This window comes from Hippoglossus stenolepis, chromosome 4, assembly GCF_022539355.2.
Source record: "Hippoglossus stenolepis isolate QCI-W04-F060 chromosome 4, HSTE1.2, whole genome shotgun sequence".
Taxonomy (NCBI): domain Eukaryota; kingdom Metazoa; phylum Chordata; class Actinopteri; order Pleuronectiformes; family Pleuronectidae; genus Hippoglossus; species Hippoglossus stenolepis.
Window position 1 is genome coordinate 27,438,446 of NC_061486.1, and position 26,776 is coordinate 27,465,221.

Here is a 26,776-nt window from a genome sequence, read left to right on the forward strand (position 1 = left end):
ATGCATACATGTTTCCACTCCCACACCACATACATCACATTCCTTTCCCACCTCCTGATCAAATTTGCTTATTATTAGGTTGTTGTATATCCTGTTGTGCCTTAGCATGTAATCAAAGTTTTCACATTCATTCGTGTTCCACTTCACTCTCAGATTCATCCATAGTTCCCTTACATCCATATCATCCATTACTTTCACCCACACTTTCTCTGCCGCCGGTCTCCTCTGTTCCTTCCCTCTCATACATTTATACATCACTCTTGTTTTTACTTCCGTCAGACTCAACTTGCACTCTCCTTCACCAACATACATATTTATTCCCTCTCCTTCTCTCACCTCATTCTCTCTCTCAATCATTTCCATCCATTCTTTGGGCATTGCTTTCTTTATTTTCTCTATTATACCTTCTGCTGTACCCAGCCATATTTCATCCCCATTCCTTCTTACTTCGTCTACTACTACCTGTGCCCTCATAAAGCCCGGTATATATTCATACACCATATCCCTCACCTTCCTTATCCCTGCTCTCCATATTGCCCTATTAAAAATCGTTTCCCCCTCTACCGTGATTTTGGGATTTAAAAATACAGGCTGTTCCCATACTTGTTTAACATTTTTACATTCATAATTCACACTTTTCACAAACTCCCCCCATGCTCCAATCATCTCCTTATAGATGTCAGCCACTCCGTTCATCATGCCTTTTTTAAGTTCCATGAACACTCCACTTTCTCCACATCCTCCACATTTGTTTATTGCTTCACTTAAATATCTTTACACATAGTCCCACTTCTTCCTTTAAATACCTCACCATCATTTTCTTCCCTTAATTTTCTTTTTCCTTTCTAAATTAATCATCTTCAATCCTCCATCCTCATATTCATTTTCTAATACTTCCCCTAGCTATCTTAACTCCCTTCCCATCCAAATCATCACCATTCTCTCCCACCTCTTTCAACACTCTCTCTCAGGCACTTCATCACATTAATTACATGCACAGCTTGCTCATTATTGGTACATTTACCTACTACTTTCCCAGCAATTTCAAACCTCTCTTCTTCCCAAACCTAATGTCTTCTTTATGCTATTTGTGTCCTTCATACTGCCTGTCTCTCCTTCCTTTCCCTCGATCCCTCATTTACTCCTAGCACCTTAATATACCCTTTGTTTTTCCTTCAATCTTATCCTTCCCCTCCTTCTCTGCTTTCCTCCCTATATACATTATTTCTGATTTTTCTATATTTACTTTTGCTCCTGATGCCCTACCGTACATTCTACACTTTCTAATACCTCTACTACACTTTCTCTGTCCCTTACTGTCACTGTCGTGTCATCTGCATATTGATATAGTGTGCTCACCTGTCCACCCGGTAGCTCTATTCCCTTAATCCTCCTATTTTGCAAAATTAGTGCCGCTAAAGGCTCTGCTGACAAGGAGTACAGGAGAGCCGATAGCGGACATCCCTGCCTGACTGACCTCTCTAATCTAAATTCCTCTGTTACTATCCCATTAATTTTAATCTTACTGGCTGCTCTTTCGTACATTCTCCTGATCCATCCTATCATCCTGCCTCCAAATCCCACCTTCTCTAATACTTTGTACAAATATCCGTGATCTACTCTATCAAATGCTTTATTAAGATCTAGACTAGCTAATATCCCTTTATTGTTCCCCTTCATGTGTGTTATTGTGTCTCTAATACTACTTATTGTGTCTGCTATATCTCTGCCTGGTATACTATATGCTTGTGTGCTTCCCACCACCGTCCCTATTACTCCCTTTATCCTGTTTGCTAATACCTTCGCTAATATTTTATAATCACCATTTAACATTGTGAGTGGTCTGTAGTTTTCTAATTTGTCTCTACTCCCTTTCTTGTAAATTATGCTGACTAGCCCTACTGTCATACTTTGCTGCATTTCTCCCTTCTCTTCTATCCATCTATATAATCTCTCTAACACTGGTACTAGTTCTTCTTTAAATTCTATATAAAATTCTCCTATTATTCCATCTATCCCTGGACTTTTATTTCTGCCTAACCCATCTATAGCTTTCTCTATCTCTCCCTTACTTATCTCGCCTTCGCACATCTCTCTGTCATCATCACTCAGTCTAGCTTCCATCTTGTCTATCACCTGCCTGCTACTCTCAACATCTACCTCTTCTTTCTTAAATAACTCTCTATAGAATTCTTCTACCCTTTCCACTATCCCTACAAACTCAGTTATTGTTTCCCCTCCCTTACCCTCCACTTGTTCAATATAATTGTTCTTCTGCCTCGTCTTTTCTAGCCCTAAGAAATACCCTGTGCATTTTTCACCCTCTATTACATTTCTCGCCTTACTTCTAATTATTGCTCCCTTACACTTTCCCTGTTCTATCTCCTTTAGTTCATCCTTCTTCCTTATGTATTCCTCTATGTCATAATTACCTCCTTCCCCCTTTCTTTCCCTCTTCATCTATCTCTTCTTTTAGCCTTTTTTCTTTCTCTCTCTCTAGCTTTCCCCTGTTCCTACTGTGTTTTTTACTCATGACCCTTATCCCTTCTTTCACCCTTTCCCACCACCTCCCTAAATCCTCCTCATACATTCTCTCATCCATCTCCCACATTATGTAATCTCTCACTTCTTTTTTATATTTTTCATCTTTAAGCAACTCCCCATTCAGACACCACACTCCCCCTCCTCTTCTCTTTGTTTCCGTCCTGACCTTAAATTTTAACATCTTGTGATCACTAAGAGTTGTGATTTTGTATTCTATACCATTTATCCTTTCTGCTATGCCCTTTGTGCTCAATAATAAATCTATCCTACTCTGCTTTAATTCTCCCTTCACCACTTGTATTCTGGAAAACTCTCTCCCCTCTGGATTCCTTTCTCTCCATACATCACTCAGTCCTTTCATACTTTTTATTTTTTTTCTAACACCTCTCTTGTTGTGTCATTTTTAAAACACATGTTATCTGCCACATCCAATTTCCCACCACACATTAAAGTCTCCTACTATCATACAGTTCTCATCTACATTGTTCCCATTTTCTCAAACATCACCTTTCTTTCTGCCCTCCCTCATTGTGCATACATTTATCAGTTTCTTTACTTCATTCCTTGCTCTTTAAATTTGAAATTCCTATCTTTTCCTCCCATCTCCCTCATCATCACACTTCCTCACATTCTCTATGACTCCCCTTTTTATTAATATCGCTACTCCCCTTGCATTCCCATCACCATTGTTTGCATACACATCCCCCATCCATTCATTCTCCACTTCTCTCATTCGTCTTTCATCCCAGTGTGTTTCCTGTAAACATATTATGTCATTTTTGGTCATCCCATATATCTGTTGTCTTTTGCTTTTGCTTTTGAGCCCCCTAGCATTTATTGATATTATTGTTAGCATTATTATTTATTATTTTTATTAGGGTGTTTGTTTTCATTTTTTATTCTTACTCTTACTTTTCTTATTTATCCTCATGTGCCTCTCAGTGTTCTGTCTTTTCCTTATTTGCATTATTTTTTCCGTTAATTCCATATCCGTTTCAGATCCTACCGTCTGTGATGCATGGGACTCCTCGCCAGTCTCTGTGGGAGTTACACCGCTCTGTACTTTCCTCCTCTCCCCCGTCTCATCGTCCCCTCGCCTTCTCTCCTCCTTTGTCTCCAGGCCTGCATTCTCCGCTCCTTCTCTCCTTCCTTCTTTCGTCTCCTTCTCCTCCGTCATCACCGCCTGCGCCCGCACTCCTCTCCGCATACCTGCGTCCTCCTCCGCGTCGTTTCCTCGCCTCCTCTCCTCCCTTGTCTTCAGGTCTCCTTTCTCCTCTCTGTCTTTCTTCCCTTCTGTCGTCTCCTTCCCCGCCGTCCTCTCAGCCGCCTCCCGCTCTCCTCTCTGCATGCCTGCGTCCACCTTCGCATTCTCCTCCGTTCCTTTCCCTTTTTTTCCCTTTCCATCATCCCGCTGCACCTCTCCGTACCTATCGTGCTTACCATGCCAGCCGCGACTTCCTCCACACTTTCCATGTCCTCTGTGTCTCTCTCCTCACTGCTTCCGCTCTCACTTCCTTCTCGGCTCTCATCCACCTCCTCACTCTTTTCTTCCTCTGCCTCGCTTCTGTTACATCTGCATTCCTCCATTAGATTCTCGCACATTCCACATCTCTTCTTTCCCCTGCTGCACTCTCTTGCAAAGTGACCCTGAATTCCACATTTATGGCATTGGAATTCAGGGCACTCTCTCAATAGGTGCCCCGGCTGTATACACATCCTACATACTTTAACCTGCTTGTCATGTATGACTCTGAAGTACTCAACCCCCAGCGCTGTGTTGAATTTTGCAGAGTATGGTAATGATTGCACCTGGTTATTGAATTTAACTTTTAGGAATCTAGTCCCGTCCGCTACATTTGTTCCTGGCCACATCCTTCTTTTAATCTGCGATGCAGCCGAGACACCCCAGAAGTGTAGTTTCTCTAAAATGTCTTTGTCTTCTATATAATACGGTAGGTTTAGGAATGAGACCACTAGCTCATCATTTACCAGTTCCCTGGCGTGCACCCTGGTCTCTCCTATTTTAAACCCATCCATTAATCTGTCCTTCCCTCTTGGGTGACTCATTGTCACTTCGTATTTGTTCTCAGAAATATATCGACATGCCATCAATCCGCCACACAGCTCTCGCACACACCTCATTAGTTCCATCGTCGTCGTCTTCACGCACTCACCCTCTATCTCCACATTAACTGTTAATTTCCTCTCATCCCTTTCCATGCTAATGCTTGCTTTGCTCTGCATTATGTTCATTTTCCTGTCATCTTTTCTCCCGTTAGTAACTCCGTCACTACTCCTCCGCTCTGTGTTTGCCTCCGTCATAACGTCGGAGCACACAGGAACAGGCACAGGGACCCCCGTACAGTGCGTCACTGCCACGGGGGGATATACACAATACAAACACAACAATCACAACGCTAACGTCCGGTTGGATGTAAACATGAATATAAGAGAAGAAAAGTTGAAAATATAGGTCCTTAGCAGTCACCCGTGGCGCTCTGCTTCCGTATTTTGGTCGCGATTCGATGACGTTCACTCCGTGGTGCGTTCAGGGCTTGTTCAGGCGGTATGGCCCTTACAGCACCTGGTATTCCCAGGCGGTCTCCCATCCAAGTACTAACCAGGCCCGACCCTGGTTAGCTTCGAATCTCGGACGAGATCGGGCGTGTTCAGGGTGGTATGGCCGTAAGCGAAGAGGACTCACAATACCTTATTTATACATGTGAACCACCATCATCATCAATACTACTGTTGCTTCGTGACTATTGAAACTTGGTTTCTATTGTTATTTAATTTTAAGGAAAGAAAGCCCAAGGTGAAATCTTGTCATAATACTGCAAGAAAAATCATTACAATTTTCAATAATTTCCTTCAGAAATAATATCCGGGTTCACATACTGTTTCTTTTTCTGATGGTGAGTATACTCCCTGCTCTTTCATCCTTCTCTCCAAATATGACATTTTGAGAATGATATGTTACTATTGCATGAATAAAGTAGTGTTTTGACTGTCAAAGTCATTTGAATGTTTCGCTCTCTTCCTTCAGTGATGATGTGTGTTTCCATATCCTGTTTTTCTTTGATGGTGAGTCCACCCTGCTCTTTCAAGATGTTTCTCCTGTGAAGCAGCAGCAGCACCATCTTCTGGTTGCAAAGAAAATTCGAAAAAGCTTACAGCACCTGGTATTCCCAGGAGGTCTCCCATCCAAGTACTAACCAGGCCCGACCCTGGTTAGCTTCCGAGATCGGACGAGATCGGGCGTGTTCAGGGTGGTATGGCCGTAAGCGAAGGACTCAACCCACAATACCTTATTTATACATGTGAACCACCATCATCATCAATACTACTGTTACTTTGTGACTATTGAAACATGGTTTCTATTGTTATTTAATTTTAAGGAAAGAGAAGCCCAAGGTGAAATTTTGTCATAATACTGCAGGAAAAATCATTACAATTTTCAATAATTTCCTTCAGAAATAATATCCGGGTTTCACATACTGTTTCTTTTTCTGATGGTGAGTAAACTCCCTGCCCTTTCATCCTTCTCTTCAAATATGACATTTTGAGAATGATATGTTACTATTGCATGAATTAAGTAGTGTTTTGACTGTCAAAAGTCATTTGAGTGTTTCGCTCTCTTCCTTCAGTGATGATGTGTGTGTTCCATATCCTGTTTTTTCTTTGATGGTGAGTCCACCCTGCTCTTTCCAAGATGTTTCTCCTGTGAAGCAGCAGCAACAGCACCCTCTTCTGGTTGCAAAGAAAATTCGAAAAAGCTTACAGCACCTGGTATTCCCAGGCGGTCTCCCATCCAAGTACTAACCAGGCCCGACCCTGGTTAGCTTCCGAGATCGGACGAGATCGGGCGTGTTCAGGTGTGGTATGGCCTTAGCGAAGGACTCAACCCACAATACCTTATTTATACATGTGAACCACCATCATCATCAATACTACTGTTGCTTCTTGACTATTGAGACTTGGTTTCTATTGTTATTTAATTTTAAGGAAAGAAGCAAGGTGAAATTTTGTCATAATACTGCAAGAGAAAAATCATTACAATTTTCAATAATTTCCTTCAGAAATAATATCCGGGTTTCACATACTGTTTCTTTTTCTGATGGTGAGTAAACTCCTGCTCTTTCATCCTTCTCTCCAAATATGACATTTTGAGAATGATATGTTACTATTGCATGAATTAAGTAGTGTTTTGACTGTCAAAGTCATTTGAATGTTTCGCTCTCTTCCTTCAGTGATGATGTGTGTGTTCCATATCCTGTTTTCTTTGATGGTGAGTCCACCCTGTTCTTTCCAAGATGTTTCTCCTGTGAACAGCAGCAGCAGCACCCTCTTCTGGTTGCAAGAAAATTCGAAAAAGCTTACAGCACCTGGTATTCCCAGGCGGTCTCCCATCAAGTACTAACCAGGCCCGACCCTGGTTAGCTTCGAGATCGGACGAGATCGGGCATGTTCAGGTGGGTATGGCCAAGCGAAGGACTCAACCCACAATACCTTATTTATACATGTGAACCACCATCATCATCAATACTACTGTTGCTTTGTGACTATTGAAACTTGGTTTCTATTGTTATTTAATTTTAAGGAAAGAAGCCCAAGGTGAAATCTTGTCATAATACTGCAAAAAAATCATTACAATTTTCAATAATTTCCTTCAGAAATAATATCCGGGTTTCACATACTGTTTCTTTTCTGATGGTGAGTAAACTCCTGCTCTTTCATCCTTCTCTCCAAATATGACATTTTGAGAATGATTTGTTACTATTGCATGAATAAAGTAGTGTTTTGACTGTCAAAAGTCATTTGAATGTTTCGCTCTCTTCCTTCAGTGATGATGTGTGTGTTCCATATCCTGTTTTTTCTTTGATGGTGAGTCCACCCTGTTCTTTCCAAGATGTTTCTCCTGTGAGCAGCAGCAACAGCATCTTCTGGTTGCAAGAAAATTCGAAAAGGCTTACAGCACCTGGTATTCCCAGGCGGTCTCCCATCCAAGTACTAACCAGGCCCGACCCTGGTTAGCTTCGGATCCGGACGAGATCGGGCCTGTTCAGGGTGGTATGGCCGTAGCGAGGACTCAACCCACAATACCTTATTTATACATGTGAACCACCATCATCATCAATACTACTGTTGCTTTGTGACTATTGAAACTTGGTTTCTATTGTTATTTAATTTTAAGGAAAGAGAAGCCCAAGGTGAAATTTTGTCATAATACTGCAAGAGAAAAATCATTACAATTTTCAATAATTTCCTTCAGAAATAATATCCGGTTTTCACATACTGTTTCTTTTCTGATGGTGAGTAAACTCCTGCTCTTTCATCCTTCTCTCCAAATATGACATTTTGAGAATGATATGTTACTATTGCATGAATAAAGTAGTGTTTTGACTGTCAAAGTCATTTGAATGTTTCGCTCTCTTCCTTCAGTGATGATGTGTGTGTTCCATATCCTGTTTTTCTTTGATGGTGAGTCCACCTGTTCTTTCCAAGATGTTTCTCCTGTGAAGCAGCAGCAACAGCACCCTCTTCTGGTTGCAAAGAAAATTCGAAAAAGCTTACAGCACCTGGTATTCCCAGGCGGTCTCCCATCAAGTACTAACCAGGCCCGACCCTGGTTAGCTTCGAATCGGACGAGATTCTCAAATATGACATTTAGAATGATAATACTTATCTTCATGGATCAAGCAGTGTTTTGTTGTCCAAGATATTTAGATGTTTTTACTTCTATTTAGGCAAGTGATGTGTGTGTTTCCCTTAAGCCATTTCCTATTGATGTATTTGAATATACACCTATGTTTTCTAAAGATTGTTCTCTGTATGAAACAACCTTGTGTAACTTGCCTCTACTGATTACAAAAAACCTCTCAGCTTCTGCTTTGGTATTTAAGCGTCTCCATCGAGTACTAGCAGACTCAGACCACTGGGTTGCTTCAACTCTTCAGGACATGATAGACATGTTCAAGATTAATTGTGGCCATCTGTGTAGAGGACTCATTTAATACCTTGTTTACCACATATTCAACCTACGTAATAATACCACATTGCCAGTAACTCTTTAGGCGGGTAATCTATGATGTTCTTCTAATTTTAAAAACAAAACAGTCTTTCATATTTTCAGAAAAATGTTACAGTTTGTGTCGTTTGCTGAAGTATCTCAGTTTCACTCCTGTTTCACTTTAGATGGGCAGTAAAACTCATATCTTTGTCATTCCTCTCCCAAATGACATTTACAGGAAATGATTTATTATATTATAGACCTAAATCATGTTTTGTTTGCATCAAATAAGACAGATGTTGTCTATTTCTTTAGTGACAAGTGTGTACATTCCCATGTCTGTTTTTCTGCGATGGTGAATCCACCCTGTTCTTTCAGATGTTCCTGTGAGCGACACTCATGCTTTTTATCATGATTCCCTGCTGAAAATTTCAAAAAAGCCCAGCACCTCGTGGTGCTCCCAGGCAGTCTCCATCGCATTCCACCCAGCCCTGGTTCAAGCTCAGAGATCAGATGCAGATGGGCATCTTAAATTCAAGTACCTGGCCCATCAGCGAGGACTCAACCTGTTTATATTCTGTATGTGGTCCTTGCCATCATCATTACTACTTTGTACAAGCCATTGACTATTGAAACTTATGGTTCTATTGTTCATTCAATTGTAAGAAGAAGAAGCCAAGTGAAATTTTGTCATAATACAAAGAAAAAATCATTCAGTTCAATAATTTGTCTGATATCCAGTTCATGCCCCAACCTGCTCGGTGGTGATCCGGCTCTGCTATCTTCCATCCTTCTCTCCATCTAAACAGTGCACCCAAGACGTCTGTTTTTCTTCATGAAGATAAAATGTGTTTTTGACTGTCAAAAGTCATTTGATATTTTTACTATCTTCAGCAGTGATGATGTCTGTAATTACATATATGTTTACCTTTGTTAGTGGTCACCTGCTCTTTTCCCAAGATGTTCTCCTGTAAATATAACAACCTTTGTCTATTCTGGTTATAAAAGAATTGAAAAAAACTACTAGGCACTGTTGTTTCGGGAGGTCTCCCATCCAAGTACTAACCAGGCCAGCTGGTTGGCTTCCAGAATCTGGGCAGGATCAGGTGATGTTCAGAGTTATTAATGTGCAGAGAGGGATATGTCCTATTACCTTCTATTTATACATGTGAACCTGTATCATCAATATTTATATTTACTTTGTGAAACTGTGTGAACATAGTTCTATTGTTATTTAGGCTGTCAGGAAAAGCTAAGTGGGAATACCAATAGTGTCTGCTGAAAAATCATTACAAGATTTTCAATAATTTTCTTCAGAAGAATCAATATCAGTTCCCTGCCTGTTTGCTCATTCTGTTGAGTAAACTCCTATCTCAGCTCTTCTCAGAAATAAACCATAAATTTTACCCAGGGCTTGATATCAGCTGCCTCTTCATAAAATAAATGTGATCTTTCAGCTGTCGAAAGTCATTGATATTTTCTCTTCCCACCAATGAATGATGTTATTGTGTCATTCCATATCTGTTTCTTTGATGGTAGGTCCACTTTATGTCTTTTAAGATGTTTCTCCTGAAGCAACTTGTAACAACACCATCTTCTGGTTACAAGAAAAATTCAGAAAAACTACCTTTAATTTGAATCTATCAAGTACCTATTGGGCCAGGCTTCCCAGTTACAAGCTGGAGCTCAGACGAGATCAGGCGTGTTCAAAGGTTGAGTATGGCCCGTGGCCGAAGGACTCAGCCACAGCCTGTGTTGCTCCCAATGTGGACACCACTTGTGTCCTTTCACTAGTGCTATAAGCAGAGCTATTAGGCTTGGTGTCTATTGTTAATTTTAGGAAAAGAAGCTGAGGTGAAGTCTTATCACCATCACACTGAAGCGATCGTTACTGATTTAATGTTTCTTCTGAAATAAATATAAGGTTTCATATGTTCCGCTATGATGGTAAATAAACTATCAGCTGCTCAATCTTATCGATATGACATAAATTGATATATTATATCCGCATAGATCGACGTCATTTGCAAACTGTCAGTCATTTACGATATTCGGCTCTCTTTGCCAGTGATGATGTGTCAATGTTTCCACATACCATTTTTTCTTTGATGGTGAGTCCACCCTTCTCTTCCAGATGTTTCTCTGTTGACATGTAACAGCACACCCTCTGTATGGTTTATAAAAAAATCAAGAAAAAACTTGGCACTTCGGTATTCCCAGCGGTCTCATCCAAAACCTGCCCAATTTGACCCTGGTTGCAACTTCAGTTCAGACAAATCAGGGCATGTTCAAGAATTAGTATGTGCGCGTGGAGACTCAACTACCGTCATGTTTGCGTGCCGTTGTGCATCATCAACCTTACTGCTTTAGCCCGTTGACTGTCGCGGACTTGAACGCTGAAATTGTTATTTGAATTTACACTGAAAAGAAGCCCAACGTGAAGTCTTTTGTCCGTAATGACTGCTGAAAAATCAATTCACAATTTTCAATGTTTCAGCCAGAAACAATATATCTGAAGGTTCCATATAACTTTCTGCAGTGGTGATAGCTCCCTGCTCTTTCATCCTTCTCTCCAAATATGAAAAGCATTTGCTAGATGTTCCATATTACTACTACATGAATAAAAGTAATTGTTTGACTTAAGTCATTTGAATCTTTCACTCTCTTCTTCAGTGATGATGTGTATTTATATCTTTAACAGTGGTGATCCACCCTGTTCTCCAAGATATGTTCTCCTCATGAAGCAAGCAACAACAACCTCCATCTTCTGATTATAAAAATTAAAAACACAGCATAAACATTGCAGTCTCATCAATACTAAGCAATTACAGCTGGTTGGCTTCAGTCAGGGCTGGACAGACATGTTCAGATCAAGCCTCAGCGTGGCGAAGGACTCAACCCACAATGCCTTGTTATGTGCGAGATACCATGTATCATCAATGCCTCTGCGCCGTGACCTGTGCGAACATGTTCTGTGGTGTATTCTGATTTCGAGAAGAAAGAGAGAGAGGCTAAGGTGAAAAGAAATTTTTCATAATACCTAGAAAATGTTACAATTTTCCAACCATTACCCTTCTAAGTAATATCAGTTCCACATATTGTTTCTTTCTACTGATGGTGAGTCTAAACTCTGTACTCATCACTTCTCTCTAAATGTTTTGAATGATATATGTTCACTATTATCAGATCAAATGGTGTTTGTTTATCATGAAAAATCGTTTGTGATGTTTCAAACTCTCTTCTTGAAGTGATGATGTATGTTCTGCCTCTTTATTTTTCTTTGATGTTGTGAACCACCTAATGCCAAAGATCTTCTCTGGCAACATGCTTTCTTTCTCGTTTGCGAAAGAAAATTCAACTTACAACACCTGGTATTCCAAATGGTCTCACATCAAGTACTAACCAGGCCGATGACCTGGTTAGCTTCGAAAATCAGAGATGAGATCAGGGCTGTGTTCAGATGTGGTGGCGTCATGAAGAATCAACCTAACGCCTTAACTGTATTATTTACTGCATCATCATTTACCTGTTGCTGTGTGACTATTGAAACTTCGTTCTTGACATTCAATTTGAAAGAAGAAGCCCCAGCGATGAAATCTTGTATAACAGTGCAGAAAAATCATTTACAATTTTCAATATAATTTCCTTCAGAAATAATATCCGGGTTTCACATACTGTTTCTTTTCTGATGGTGAGTAAACTCCCCCTGCTCTTTCAGCCAACTTCTCTTTCAAATATGACATTTTTGAGAATGATATGTTATACCATACTAGATAAATAGTGTTTTGACTGTCAAAAGTCATTTGAATATTTAAACTCTCTTCCCTTCAGTGATGATGTGTGTATTTCCATATCCTGTTTTTCTTTGATGGTGAGTCCACCCCTGTTCTTTCAGATGTTTCTCTGTGGCTGTAGCAACAGCACCACTCTTCTGGTTGCAAGAAAATTCGAAAAGAAATGCAGCACCTGGTATTCCCAGAGCGGTCTCCCCATCAGAAGTACTAACCAGGCCGACCCTGGTTAGCTTCAATATCAGACCCGAATCGGGCGTATTAAGGGATAAGTATCGGCAGCGTCATGAAGGACCTAAACTTCAGCGCAGTATCGTAACCACCATATCATCAATACTACTGTTGCAACCCGATGTAAGAGCTTAGTTGTCTGTGTGTATTTAATTTTACGAAAAGAGAAGCCCAGCGTGAAATCTTGTCATAATGGTCTGAAGAAAAATCATTACAATTTTCAATAATTTCCTTCAGAAATAATGTCAGGTTTCTACATACTGTTTTCTTTCTGATGGTAAGTGTTTCCCTCTTTTCTTTTCATCCTTTCTCCAAATATGACATTTTGAGAATGATATGTTACTATTGCATCAATAAAGTACTGTTTTTGACCCAATCAAGTCATTTGATGCTGCGCTCTCTTCCTTCAGTAGTAGTATGTTGTATTCCATCCTGTTTTTCTTACAAATGGTAGAGTCCCACCCCTGTTCTTTCAGTGTTTCTCCTCGTGAAGCAGCAACATGCTTTCATCTTCTGGTGCAAAAATTCAGAAAAACACATACCTGAAGTATTCCCAGAGTCTCCCACTCCAAGTACTAACTAGTCCCGACCCTGGATTGCTTCCGAGATCCAGACTTGAGATCGGAGCATGTTCAGGTGGTTTTGGCCGTAAGCCCGGACTCAGCCTGGCTGTGTTCTACAATGTGAACCACCACCATCTCCAAGCCACCCTGACCTTCGTGACCCTGTTAGGCTGTAGCTTCTATTGTTATTCAATTTTAGGAAAGAAGCCAAGGTGAGAACACACTTCCCCATAATACAGAAAAATCATTACAGTACCACAATAATTTCATTCAGAAATAATATCAGATTTACCACTTTGTTTCTTTTTCTGAGATAGTACAGATGACTCTATCTTACCATCCTTCTCTAATATGACATTTTGAGAATGATTTATTTTATTATATGATTCATTAATTAGTGTTTTGACTGTCAAAAGTCATTTGAGTGTTTAAACTCTCTTTATTCAGTGATGATGTGTGTTCATATCCTGTTTTTCTTTGATGAAAGGTAGATCACCCTGTTCTTTCCAAGATGTTTCTCCTGTGAAGCCTTGCTCAATATTTCCTTTTCTGATTACAAAAGAAAAATTCATGAAAAACACAGCACCTGGGTATTTCAGAGCATTCACTCAGAGGCTGTAGGCCCATTACTGGTTGGCTTCTCATCCATCAGGACAGGAATCAGGCATGGCTCAGGTGGTCTCAGCCAGTAAGCGAAGGACTCAACCCACAATACCTTATTTATATGTATTATCTTTCTGCATCATCAATACTACTGTTGTAGGTGACTATTGGGCTTTAAGTGTCTATTGTTCAGTAATTTTAAGGAAAGAAGGAAGCCCAGCGTGAAATCTTTGTCATAATGAGTGCAGAAAAATCATTACAGTTTTCAATAATTTCCTTGAAATAATATCCAGGTTTCACATACTGTTTCTTTTTGATGGTGAGTAAAACTCCCTGCTCTTTCATCCCTTCTCTCAAATGCTGTATTTGAATGATAATATTACTAATAACATAGAATTAAACAGTCAATAAACTGTCCAAAGTCATTTGGATGTTTGCTCTCTTCTTCAGGTGATGATGTGTGTGTTCCATATCCTGTTTTTTTCTTTGATGGGTAGGTCACCCTGCTCTTTCAAGATGTTTTCCCTGTGAGCTTGTAGCAGCAGCACCCTCTGCTGGTTGTAAGAAAAATTTGAAAAAGCACAGCACTTGGTATTTCCCAGGCGGTCTCCCCCGTCAAGTACTAACCAGGCCCGACCCTGGTTGGCTTCCGAATCAGGCCAGGATCAGGTGTTCAGGGTGGGCTATGGCCGTGAGCGAGAGGACTCCACCTACAATGCATGTATTTATACGTAGCAGACCACCATGCTCATCAATACTTACTGTTGCTTTGTGACTATTGAAACATAGTTTCTGTTATTAATTTTAGGAAAAGAAAGCCCAGGTGGGGTACATGTAATACTGCAAGGAAGCGTCTTACAATTTTCAATAATTTCTTCAAAATAATATCCGGGTTTATACTGTTTCTTTTTTCTGATGGTAGGTAAACTCCTGCTCTTTCATCATACTCTGCATCCATGACATTTTGAGAATGATTTATTACTATTACATGAATAATGTGTTTGTTTCATAAAGTCATTTGAATGTTTCGCTCTCTTCCTTCAGTGATGATGTGTGTGTTCTATATCACTGTTTTCTTTGATGGTGAGTCAAATCTAAGTCTTTCAGTGTTTACTCATAATAGGCTTAACCAGCTAAACTCTATATTCTGGTTGCAAAGACCAAAAACTTGCTTACTAAGTAATTTCTAAGTGGTCTCCCCATCCAGTACTAACCAGGCCCGGGCCTGGTTGCTTCCGAAAATCAGGAGGCGAGATCGGGAGCGAGATTCCAATTGTTGTATAGCGAAGGACTTTCACCCACAATCTACTTATTTATGCATGTGAACCTATATACATCATCAATACTGCTGTTACTTTGTGACTATTGTTATGTGGTTTCTATTGTTATTTAATTTTTAAGAGAAAGCCCAAACAGGTACATGTAATACTACAGAAGAAAAAATCAGTACAATTTTCAATGGCTAAAGGCAGATATTATCAGGATTCACATACTGTTTCTTTTTAGTGGTGAAATGCAAACTCCTGCTCTTGTCATCCTTCCTCCGAGCCTGCTGACATTTTGAGAATGATTTATTTACTATTACATGAATAAGTAGTGTTTTGACCATCAAAGAATCATTTTGAGATGTTTCGCTCTCTTCCTTCCAGTGTGTTGTCATTCACCTTCTCACTGTTTTCTTTGATGGTGGGTCATGCTATATTCTTTCCAAGATGTTTCTGCTGTTAGGCTTGGCAGCAACAACTTCCTTTTCTGGTTGCATAAAAGTTCAAAAAGCTTACAGCCTGGTATTTCAGGCTGGTCTCATCCAAGTACTAACCAGGCCCAGCCCTGGTTAGCTTCAATATCAGTTGGATCAGGGCATGTTCAACGAGATTCTGTGTCAGCCACATGTGGGATTCCAACCCTGGCTGCCATTGTGCAGCATTAACACCACCATCATCATTACTCACCTGGGCAGCCGTGACTAGCCCCCCAGACTTGGTGTCTATTATTTATTTAATTTTAGGAAAGAAGAAGGCCAAGGTGAAGTCTTGTCATAATACTGCTGAAAGAAAAATCATTACAATTTTCAGTAATTTCCTTCAGAAATAATATCCGGGTTTCATATCATAACTCTTTTTGCAGGTAGATCATTTCTATACTACATCTTCTAAATATCATTTGGGCAAGTATATTTACTATTCCTCTGATAAGTAAATATTTTTGTGCAAGTCATTTCAATGTTTGTAACTCTCTTTATTAAGAGATTGATTCATGCATTACATCTCTTTTTCTTTGATGGGTAGGTCCACCCTGCTCTTTCAAGATGTTTCTCCTGTGAAAGCTGGCAACAACAACCACCCTCTCTTAGTTTACAAAATTCGAAAAATACAGCACCTGGTATTCCCAGGCGGTCTCAGTCAAGTACTGGCATGAGCCACGACCTGGGCCCAGCTTCCGGGTCGAGGACGAGATCGGCGTGTTCAGGTGGTATGGCCGTAAGCAGAGGACTCAGCCCACAATACCTTATTTATACATGTGAACCACCATCATCATCAATACTCTGTGCTTGTGTGTGGAAACTTGGTTTCTATTGTTTAATTTTAGGAAAGAAGAAGCCCAAGGTGAAATCTTGTCATGATATTATGAGAAAAATCATTACAATTTTCAATAATTTCCTTCAGAAATAATATCAGGTTTATTTACTGTTTCTTTTCTGATGGTATTATACTCCCTGCTCTTTCATCCTTCTCTCAAATATGACAATTTGAGAATGATTTATTTACTATTGCTGAAATAAAGTAGTGTTTTGACTGTCAAAGTCATTTGAATATTTCGCTCTCTTCCTTCAGTGATATTGTTCCATATCCTGTTTTCTTTGATGGTGAGTCCACTGCTCTTTCCAAGATGTTTCTCATAATGGCTTAACGTAAGCAACACCCTCTGCTGGTTGCAAAGAAAATTCGAAAAAGCTTACAGCACCTGGTATTTACAGGCGGTCACTCCCATCAAGTACTAGCTGATTGCGACCCTGGTTGCTTCCGAAAATCGGACGAGATCGGGCATGTTCAGGAGTAGTATGGCGTAGCTGAAGGACTCCCAACCCACAATACCTTGTTACAGCCACATGTGAACCACCATCATCAATACTACCTGTTAACCAGCTGACTGTGAAACTTGGTTTATTGTTATTTAATTTTGGAAAAGAAGGCCCAGGTGAAATCATCATAATACTGCAAGAGAAAATCATTACAATTTTCAATGAACATTTCCTTCAGAAATAATGTCCAGGTTTCTATCTTCTGTTTCTTTTCTGATGGTGAGTATACTCCCTGTATTTCATCCTTCTCTTCAAATATGACATTTTTAAAGATGATATGTTACTATTGCATGAAATAAAGTAGTGTTTTTGACTGTCAAAGTCATTTAGATATTTCGCTCTCTTCCTTCAGTGATGATGTGGTAGTAACATATCCTCAATGTTTTTTGATGGGTGGTCACCCTGTTCTTTTCCAAGATGTTTTCTCCTGTAGAAGCAGCAACAGCAACACCATCTATGGTTGCCAAGAAAATTCAGCATTTTACAGCACCTGGTATTCCCAGGCGGTCTCCACATCAAGTACCCAGGCCCCAGCCTGATTAGCTTCCACAGAATCTGCGGATGTCAAAGAGGCGCCTTCAGGTGTGCATAGCCGTAGCGAAGGACTCAACCACAGTCTACCTTGTTTATACATGTGAACCACCATCATCATGCACTACTTTGTTGCTTCGTGACTATTGAAACTTGGTTTCTATTTATTTTAATTTTAAGGAAAGAGAAGCTAAGGTGAGGTACATTTATAATACTGCAAAAGAAAAAAATCATTGCAATTTTCAATTTTCCTTCAGAAATAATATCCAGGTTTTTACAGACTGTTTCTTTTTCTGATGGTGAATTAAACTCCACACTTTGCTCTTTCATCTTTCTCTCAAATATGACATTTGAGACGTTTGTTACTATTGCATGAATAAATGAGTGTTTGACTGTCAAAAAGTCATTTGAATTTTTACTCCTTCCTTCAGTGATAGTGTGTGTGCATTTCATATCCTGTTTTTTTATGGTGAGTCACTTTCTCTTTCAAGATGTTTATCATGAAGCTGGCAACTGACAGCGCCTCTGCTGGTTTATGAAAGAAAAGTTCAGAAAAAAACACAGCGCCTGAGCCCATTTGGGCGGTCTCCCCGTCAAGTACTTCTTGAGCCGACCCTGGTTGGCTTCCGGGCTCGGACCGAGATCGGGTGTTCAGGATGTGGTATGTGCGTGGCGGGAAGGACTTAACCACAATACCTTATTTATACATGTAAACCACTACTTATCATCAATATACTGTATTGTTATTCTTCAAACTTAGTTTCTGTATTGGCTAATTTTTGAAAGCTGAGGTGAGAGAATTTTATCATAATACTGCTGAGAAAAATCATTACAATTTTCAATAATTTTCCTTCAGGAAATAATATCCAGGTTTTCTATGCCGTTTCTTTTTCTGATGGGTAGATATGCTCCTGCTCTTTCATCCTTCTCTCAAATATGACATTTGAAATGATATGTTACTATTACTTTCATGAATAAGTAGTGTTTTGACTAATAAAAAGTCATTTGAATGTTTAAGCTCTCTTCCTTCAGTGATGATGTGTGTGTGTTCCATATCCTGTGTTCTTTGATGGTGAGTCCACCCTGTTCTTTCCAAGATGTTTATCCTGTGGAAGCAACCTTCATGCTCACTGGTTGAAAAGAATTCAACTTTCACATACCTGGTATTCCCAGGCGGTTTCCCATCAGAAGTGCTGTAAGGCCCAGCCTGGTTGGCTTCGGGAATCGGACGTGTTCAGGGTGGTATGACCGTGAAGAGCAACCTATTACCTTATTTATACATGTGACCACCATCATCCAATGCTACTGTTGCTTCGTGACTATTGAAACTTGGTTTCTATTGTTGTTTCAATTTTAGGAAAAGAAAGACCCAAGGTGAAATTTTGTTATAATACGAAAAAAAATCATTACAATTTCTAAATAATTTCTTTGAGAAATATTATCCAGGTTTTACAGACTGTTTCTTTTCTGATGGTAGATAAACTCACATATCTTTCATCCTTCTCTCCAAATGAAAGCATTTTGAGATGATATGTTACTATTGCATAAGATTAAGTAATTATTTGACTGTCAAAAGTCATTTGAATGTTTAAACTCTCTTCCTTCAGTGATGATGTGTAGTGTTCCATATCCTGTTTTTTTATGGGTAGTCCACCTGCTCTTTCCAAGATGTTTATCCTGTGAAGCCTTGTGTTTCAGCACCCTCTGCTGGTTGCAAGAAAATTCAGCCCACAGCACCATATTACAAGTGGTCCCATCAAAAAAAAAGTGCTGCCAAGGCCCCAGCCATAGTTGCTTCACAGAAAGACTCAGGACAGATCAAGGCATGTTCAAGTGGTATGGCCAAGTAAGCAAGACCAACCCACAGCCACACTTATTTATATGTGATTACTATCATGTGTCTACTACTATTGCTTCGTGACTATTGAAACTTGGTTTCTATTGTTATTTAATTTTAAGAAGAAGAAATGAGATTTGAAATTTTGTTATAATACTGCAAGAAAAAAATCATTACAATTTTCAATAATTTCCTTCAAAATAATATCGGGTTTACAGACTGTTTCTTTCTGATGGTGAGTAAACTCCTATACTGTCCCTTCTCTAAATACTGACATTTGAGAATGATATGTTACTATTGCATGAATTAAGTAGTGTTTTGACTGTCAAAAGTCATTGGTGTTTAAGCTCTCTTACTTCAGTGATGATGTGTGTATTCCATATCCTATTTTTTCTTTGATGGTGAGTCCACCCTGCTCTTTCAGATATTTCTCTGAAGCAGCAACAGCGCCCTCTGCTGGTTCAAAAGGAATTCCAAGCTTGCAGCACCTGGTGTTCCCCAGGCGGTCTCCCATCCAAGTACTAACCAGACCGACCTAGTTGTACGAGATCAGGCCGAGATCGGGCATGTTCAGGGTGGTATGGCATGTGTGAGGACTCAACCCACAATACCTTATTTATACATGTGAACCTACCATCATCAATACTACTGTTTAGCCGTGACTATTGAAACTTGGTTTCTATTGTTATTTAATTTGAAGGAAAGAAGAAGCCCAAGGTGAAATTTTGTCCTTAATACTGCCAAGAGAAAATCATTGCAATTCAATAATTTCCTATTCAGAGAGAGAGCAATATCCGGGTTTCACATACTGTTTCTTTTCTGATGGTGGTAAACTCCTGCTCTTTCATCTCCCAAATATGACATTTGAGAATGATTTGTTACTATTGCATGAATAAGTAGTGTTTGACTGTCAAAAGTCATTTGAATGTTTTGCTCCCCTTCCTTCAGTGATGATGTGTGTATTCCATATCCTGTTTTTTTAATGGTGAGTCCACCCTGTTCTTTCCAAAGATGTTTTTATCCTGTGAAGCATGTAACCTTCTGTGGTTGCAAAGAAAACTCGAAAAGCTTACAGCACCTTGTATTCCAGGCAGTCTACATCAAGTACTAACAGGCCGATACTGGTTAGCTTCCGAATCGGAAAGTCCGGGGCGTGTTCAGGAGTGAATGTGGCCGTAAACGAAAGGACTCAACCACAATACATATTTATACACACATGTGAACCACCATCATCATCAATACTACTGTTTACTTCATTGACTATTAAAACTAGTTTCTGTGTTATTTAATTTTAAGGAAAAGAAAACCCAGCGATGAAATCTGTCATAATGCAAGAGAAAAGTATTTACGATTTTCAACTAATTTCCTTCCAGAAATAATATCGGGTTTCACATACTGTTTCTTTTTCTGATGGTAATTATACTCCTGCCCTTTCATCCTTCTCTTCAAATACGACATTTTGAAATGATATGTTACTATTGCATGAATAAGTATTAGTGGATTTCCCATTGTCAAAGTCATTTGAATGTTTCAACTCTCTTCCTTCCCGGTGATGTATGTTCCATAATGCCACTGATGGGTAGTCCACCACCATCTTTTCCCAGATGTTTCTCCTGTAATGAAGCAGCAGCAACCAGCGCCCTCTGCTGGTTGCAAAAGCTCAGAAAAGCCACGGCACTGGTGTGTTCTGACGATCTCCATCAGTACTAACCAGGCCGAAGCCTGGTGGCCCGGAATCAACGAGATCAGGCATGTTCCAGTGTGAGCTTCCTTGTGTAGCGAGACTCAGCCACTACAATGCCTTGTTGCTCCATATGGAACTTACAGTCATCATCCCAATACTACTGTACTTTGTGACTATTGAAACATGGTTTCTTGTTTATTTTAATTTTTAAGGAAGAAGCCCAAGGTGAAATTTGTCATAATACTGCATGGGAAAAATCACATTACAATTTTCAATAATTCCTTCAGAAATAATATCCAGACTTTCATATGCTATTTCTTTTTTCCAGTGGCGAGTGTCTCCCTGCCTTTCATCCTTCTCTTCAAATATGACATTTTGAGAATGATGTAATATTTTATATTATATTAAGTAAGTAGTGTTTTGACTGTCAAAAGTCATTTGGAGTGTTTCAGCTCTCTTCCTTCAGTGATGATATTATTGTGTTCCATATCCTGTTTTTTTCTTTGATGAGTGAGTCCACCTGCTCTTTTAAGATGTTTCTCCTGTGAAGCAGCAACAACAGCACCCTCCCTGCTGGTTCTGCAGAAAACTCAGCTGTCACCTGAGTATTCCCCAAGCGGTCTCCCCATCGAAATTGCTAACTTGGGTCGACCTGGTTGCTTCTACAATCCCAGTGAGATCGGGCATGTTCAGGGTAGAGCGCTGGCGCCAGCAGGGACTTAACCACAATATGTGACATACACTGTGAACCACCATCATATCATGCCCTCACTGTTACTTTGTGACTGTTGAAACATGGTTTTCTATTGTTATTTAATTACGAAGAAGCCAGGCGAGAATTTTATGTCTGTACTGCAAGAAAAAATCATTACAATTTCAATAATTCCTTCCAGAGAAATAATATCCGGGTTTCACGGCAGCGTCTGTTTCTTTTCTGATGGTGAGTATACTCCTGCCCTTTCATCCTTCTCTTCAAATATGACATTTGAAGATGATAATGTTACTATTGCATGAATAAGTAGTGTTTTGACTGTCAAAGTCATTTTGAATGTTTCGCTCTCTTCCTTCAGTGATGATGATATTGTGTTCCCTTGTCTGTTTTTTCTTTGATAGTGAGTCACCTGCTCTTCAAGATGTTTCTCTGTGAAACTTGTAACAACAGCACCCATTTTCTGGTTGCAGAAAATTCAGAAAAAAACACATGCCCTGGTATTCCCAGAGGCGATCTCCATCAGTACTAACCAGGCCCACGACCACACTGATGCAGCTAGGATCAGGCCGGGATAGGCACATGTTCAGGGTGTATGGCCGTAGCGAAGGACTCAGCCCAGCCACCTTATTTATACATGTGAACCACCATCATCAGCCTTCTGTTGCTTTGACGACTATTGAAACTTGGTGTCTATTGTTATTTAATTTGAAAGAAGAAGCTAGCGTGAAATGTGTCATATGCTGCAATAAAAAATCATTACAATTTTCAATAATTTCCTTCAGAAATAATATCAGTTTCACATACTGTTTCTTTTTCTATGATGGTGAGTAAACTCCCTATTCTATAACCAGCTATATCAAATGTTGCGAAGTATTTAAGATGATATGTACTGTGCATGAATAAAGTAGTGTTTGACTGTCAAGTCAACATTTGAAATGTTTCAAGCTCTCTTCCTTCAGTGATGATGTGTGTGTTTCCCTGTATCTGTTTTTCTTTGATGGTGAGTCCACCTGCTCTTTCCAGATGTTTCTCCTGTGAGCAACAACTTTAACAGCACCATCTTCTAGTTGCAAAGAAAAGTTAGAAAAACCCCCTTTGCTTCCTGTGTGGGCTGAGCCTTCCCAGGCGGTCTCCCATCCAAAAGGCTCTTTGGGCCGAGCCCTGGGATTAAGCTTCAGGCTCAGGGGCAGAATCAGGCATGTTCAGGAGTGGTATAAGCCATAAGCGAAAGGACTCCACCCACAGCCATGACCCCACAGCCACATGTGAGCCACCATCATCATCAATACTACTGTTACTTTGTGACCTATTGAAACATGGCTATTGTTATTTGATTTTGGAAAAGAAGCCCAAGGTGAAATTTTGTCATAATACTGCCAAAAGAGAAAAATCATTACAATTTTTCAATAATTTCCTTCAGAAATAATATCGAGTTTTCACATGCTGTTTTTTACGATTGGTGAAGTATGCTCCCTGCTCTTTTTCGTCCTTCTATCAAAATATGTGACATTTGAGAATGATATATTGCTATTGCATGAATAAAGTAGTATTTTGACTGTCAAAAGTCATTTGAGTGTTTCGCTCTCTTCAGCTTCAGTGATGATGTGTGTATTCCATATCCATATTTTTGTTTGATGGTGATCACCCTGCTCTTTCCAGATGTTTCTCTGTGAAGCCTTGCTTAACAACTCCCTCTTCTTGTTGAAAAATTCAGAAAAAGCTTACAGCCTGGTATTCCCAGGCGGAGGTCTCCATCCAGAGTGCTAAGCTCAGGCCGACCCTCGTTGGCTTCAGAGATCAGGCGAGATCGGGCATGTTCAGGGTGTTATGGCATTAGCGAGGACCAGCCCATGCCTTATTGCCCTTAGCCAGACCACCACCATCATCAATACTGCCTGTTCCAACCATTTGACTAGTAGACTTGGTTGTCTATTTATTTAATTTAAGGAAAGAAAGCTAACAGTGAGAGACAACATCCTTAATACCTTAGAGAAAAATCAGTACAATTTTCAATAATTTCCTTCAGAAATAATATCCGGGTTTACATACTGTTTCATTTCTGATGGTGATGAAACTCCCTGTCTTTCATCCTTCTCAAATATGAAATTTTAGGGAATGATATGTTTATTGCATAGTAAATAGTCTTTTGGCTGTCAAAATCATTTTGAGTGTTTTATCTCTTCCAACTAGTATTGATGTGTGTGTTCATATCCTGTTTTTTTCTTTGATGGTGAGTATACGCCCTGCTCTTTCATCCTTCTCTCAAATATGACATTTTGAAGATATTAATATTATTACTGTGCATCGAATAAAGTAGTGTTTGACTGTCAAGAGTCATTTGAATGTTTTAAACTCTCTTCCTTCAGTGATAGTGTGTTGTGTTTCATATCCTGTTTTCTTTGATGGTGAGTCCACACCCTGCCTCTTTCAAGATGTTCTCCTGTGAAGCAGTAGCAACACCCTCTGCTGGTTTCAAAGAAGAAATTCGAAATAACTTGCAGCACCTGGTATTCCCAGGCAGTCTCCCATCAAGTACCTAACCAGGCCCCAGAGCCTGGTTGGCTTCAGAAATCGGATGAGATCGGAACATGTTCAGAGGAACAAATGTGGCCGTGAAACCCAACAAAGAGGACTCAGCCCACAATACCTTATTTATACATGTGAACCACACCATCAAGCTCCATCAATACTACTGTTGCTTTGTATTTATTGAGAACATGGTTTTCTATTATTTATTTAATTTTAAGGAAGCCCAAAGGTTGAAATTTTGTCATAATACTGCAAGAGAGAAAAATCATTACAATTTTCAATAATTTCCTTCGAAATATTATCCGGGTTTCACATACTGTTTTTCTTTTCTGATGGGCCCGGAAGTAAACTCCCTGCTCTTTCATCCTTATCTCCAAATGTGACATTTTAGAATGATATGTTACTATTGCATGAATAAAGTAGTGTTTTTGTTATCAAAAGTCATTTGAATTTTTGCTCTCTTCCTTCGGTGATGATGTGTGTATTCATATCCTGTTTTTCTTTGATGGTAGATTACACCTGCTCTTTCCAAGATGTTTCTCCTGTGAAGCAGCAGCAACAACACCCTTTTCTGGTTGCAAAGAAAGTGAAAAACACCAGCCTGTGTTCCAGGAGATCTCATCCAAGTACCCAACAGGCCAGGGCCTGGTTGGCTTCGAATCAGGACGAGATCTGGTGGTCAGGCGTGTTCAGGGTGGTGTGGCTAAGTAGCGGACTCCACCCACAATGCCTTATTTATACATGGCAGACCACCATCATCATCAATATACTGTTACTTTGTGACTGTTGAACATGGTTTCTATTGTTGTTATTTAATTTTCAGAAAAGAAGCCCAGGTGAGAATTTTGTCATAATACTGCAAATCATTACAATTTTCAATATTTCCTTCAGAAATAATATCCGGATTCACCCATACTGTTCTTTGCGATGGTGATAAGCCTCCCTGCTCTTTCATCCTTCTCTCCAAATATGACATTTTGAGAATATGTGTGCTAACTACTATTGCATGGTCGTGAGTGTTTTGACTGTCAAAGTCGTTTGAGTGTTTCGCTCTCTTCCTTCAGTGATGATGTGTAGTAATTTCCATATCCTGTTTGCCTGTACGATGGTAAGGTCACCTGCTCTTTCAGATGTTTCTCTGTGAAGCAGCAACTCCCTCTGTAGTTGCAAAGGAAATTCAGAAAAAAACTTACAGCACCTGTTATTTGGGCGGTCTCCCATCAAGTACTAACCGACCGACCCTGGTTAGCTTCCGAATCAGACAGGATCGGGCATGTTCTGGGTGACCATAAGCATGTGGACTCTACAATGCCTTATTTATACATGTATGAACCACCACCATCATCAATACTACTGTTGCCTGACGACTATTGAAACATAGTTTTCTGTTATTGTTAATTTTAAAGCTGAAGGTGAAATCTTGTCATGTCACATGCAAGAAGAAAAATCATTCTGGTGCTATTATTTTCTTCAGAAATAATATCCGGGTTTCACATACTGAACTTTTTTCTGATGTTGAAATAACCTCTCTATTTCTTTCATCATTTCTCTAAATGTGACATTTTTAAGAATGATGTCTTACTATTCATGAAGTAAACGATGTTTGACTTTGTCAAAAGAAGTCATTTGGTGTTTCGCTCTCTTCCTTCAGTGATGATGTGTGTGTTCCATTATCCTGTTTTTCTTTTTGATGTGAGTCCACCCTGCTCTTTCTAGATAATTTTCTCCTGTAGGCAAGCAGCTTGTTTCTTCCCTGTGCAGGTATAAGAAGAGTTCGAAAAACTACAGCACCTGGGTAATTCCCAGAGACAGTCTCCATCAGAGGCTGGCAACAGGCCCAACCCTGGTTGCTTCCACGGGCTCCGGACGGGTCCGGGCGTGTTCAGGGTAAACATGTGTACATGAAGGACTCAACACATTTGTATTTATGTGTAATTTACCATCATCAATACTACTATTACTTTGTGACTATTGAAACATGGTTTCTATTGTTTTCAATTTAGAAGAAAGCCCAGGTGAAACTTTGTCATAATACTGCACCAGAAGAAAAAATCCCATTACAATTTTCAATAATTTCAACCCAGAAATATTATCCGGGTTTACTGCCCTTTCTTTCATGCTCTGATGACAGTCCACTTTACTCTTTGCATGATGTTTTCTCTGTCGACAGCAGCAACCTTTTCCTCTGCTGATTTGAAAGAAAACTCCGAAAAAACACGGCACCTGGTATTCCCAGGCAGTCTCCCATCAAAGTATAGCCTGGCCCGACCTGGTTAGTTTCGAGAATCGAGACCGGATCGGGCATGTTCAAGGGTGGTATGGCATGTGAGGGCTAACCCACAATACCTTATTTATACATGTGAACCACCACCATCATCAATACTACTGTTGCTTAAGTGACTATTGAAACTAGGTTTCTATTGTTATTTAATTTAAAGGAAAGAGAAGTAAGGTGGGGAAATTTTGTCCTTAATACTGCAAGAGAAAAATCATTACAAATTTTCAATAATTTCCTTCAGAAATAATATCAAAGTTTCTATGCTATTTCTTTTTCTGATGGTGAGTAAAACTCCTGCTCTTTTCATCACTTCTCAAATATGACATTTTGAGAATGATATGTTACTATTGCATGAATAAAGTAGTGTTTGACTGTCAAAAG

General features: G+C 39.7%; 1 protein-coding gene, 1 non-coding gene and 4 pseudogenes across 2 annotated transcripts in view; all 6 read right to left on the reverse strand.

Annotated features, from left to right (window-relative positions):
- Positions 1 to 3,892, reverse strand: part of LOC124851651 — a 23,897-nt gene extending 20,005 nt beyond the window's left edge. The window contains exon 1 of the mRNA XM_047339662.1: positions 3,551 to 3,892. Coding sequence (XP_047195618.1) covers positions 3,551 to 3,892 — 342 coding nt within the window. The remainder of the gene's footprint in view (positions 1 to 3,550) is intronic.
- Positions 3,893 to 5,116: 1,224 nt separating this feature from the next.
- Positions 5,117 to 5,235, reverse strand: LOC124851698 (annotated as a pseudogene).
- Positions 5,236 to 5,711: 476 nt separating this feature from the next.
- Positions 5,712 to 5,830, reverse strand: LOC124851729. The gene has a single exon (XR_007032673.1). It is a non-coding gene; the product is annotated as a 5S ribosomal RNA (ribosomal RNA).
- Positions 5,831 to 6,318: 488 nt separating this feature from the next.
- LOC124851702 lies at positions 6,319 to 6,437 on the reverse strand (annotated as a pseudogene).
- Positions 6,438 to 6,917: 480 nt separating this feature from the next.
- LOC124851720 lies at positions 6,918 to 7,032 on the reverse strand (annotated as a pseudogene).
- A 478-nt stretch (positions 7,033 to 7,510) lies between these two features.
- LOC124851708 lies at positions 7,511 to 7,627 on the reverse strand (annotated as a pseudogene).
- Positions 7,628 to 26,776: the final 19,149 nt, after the last annotated feature.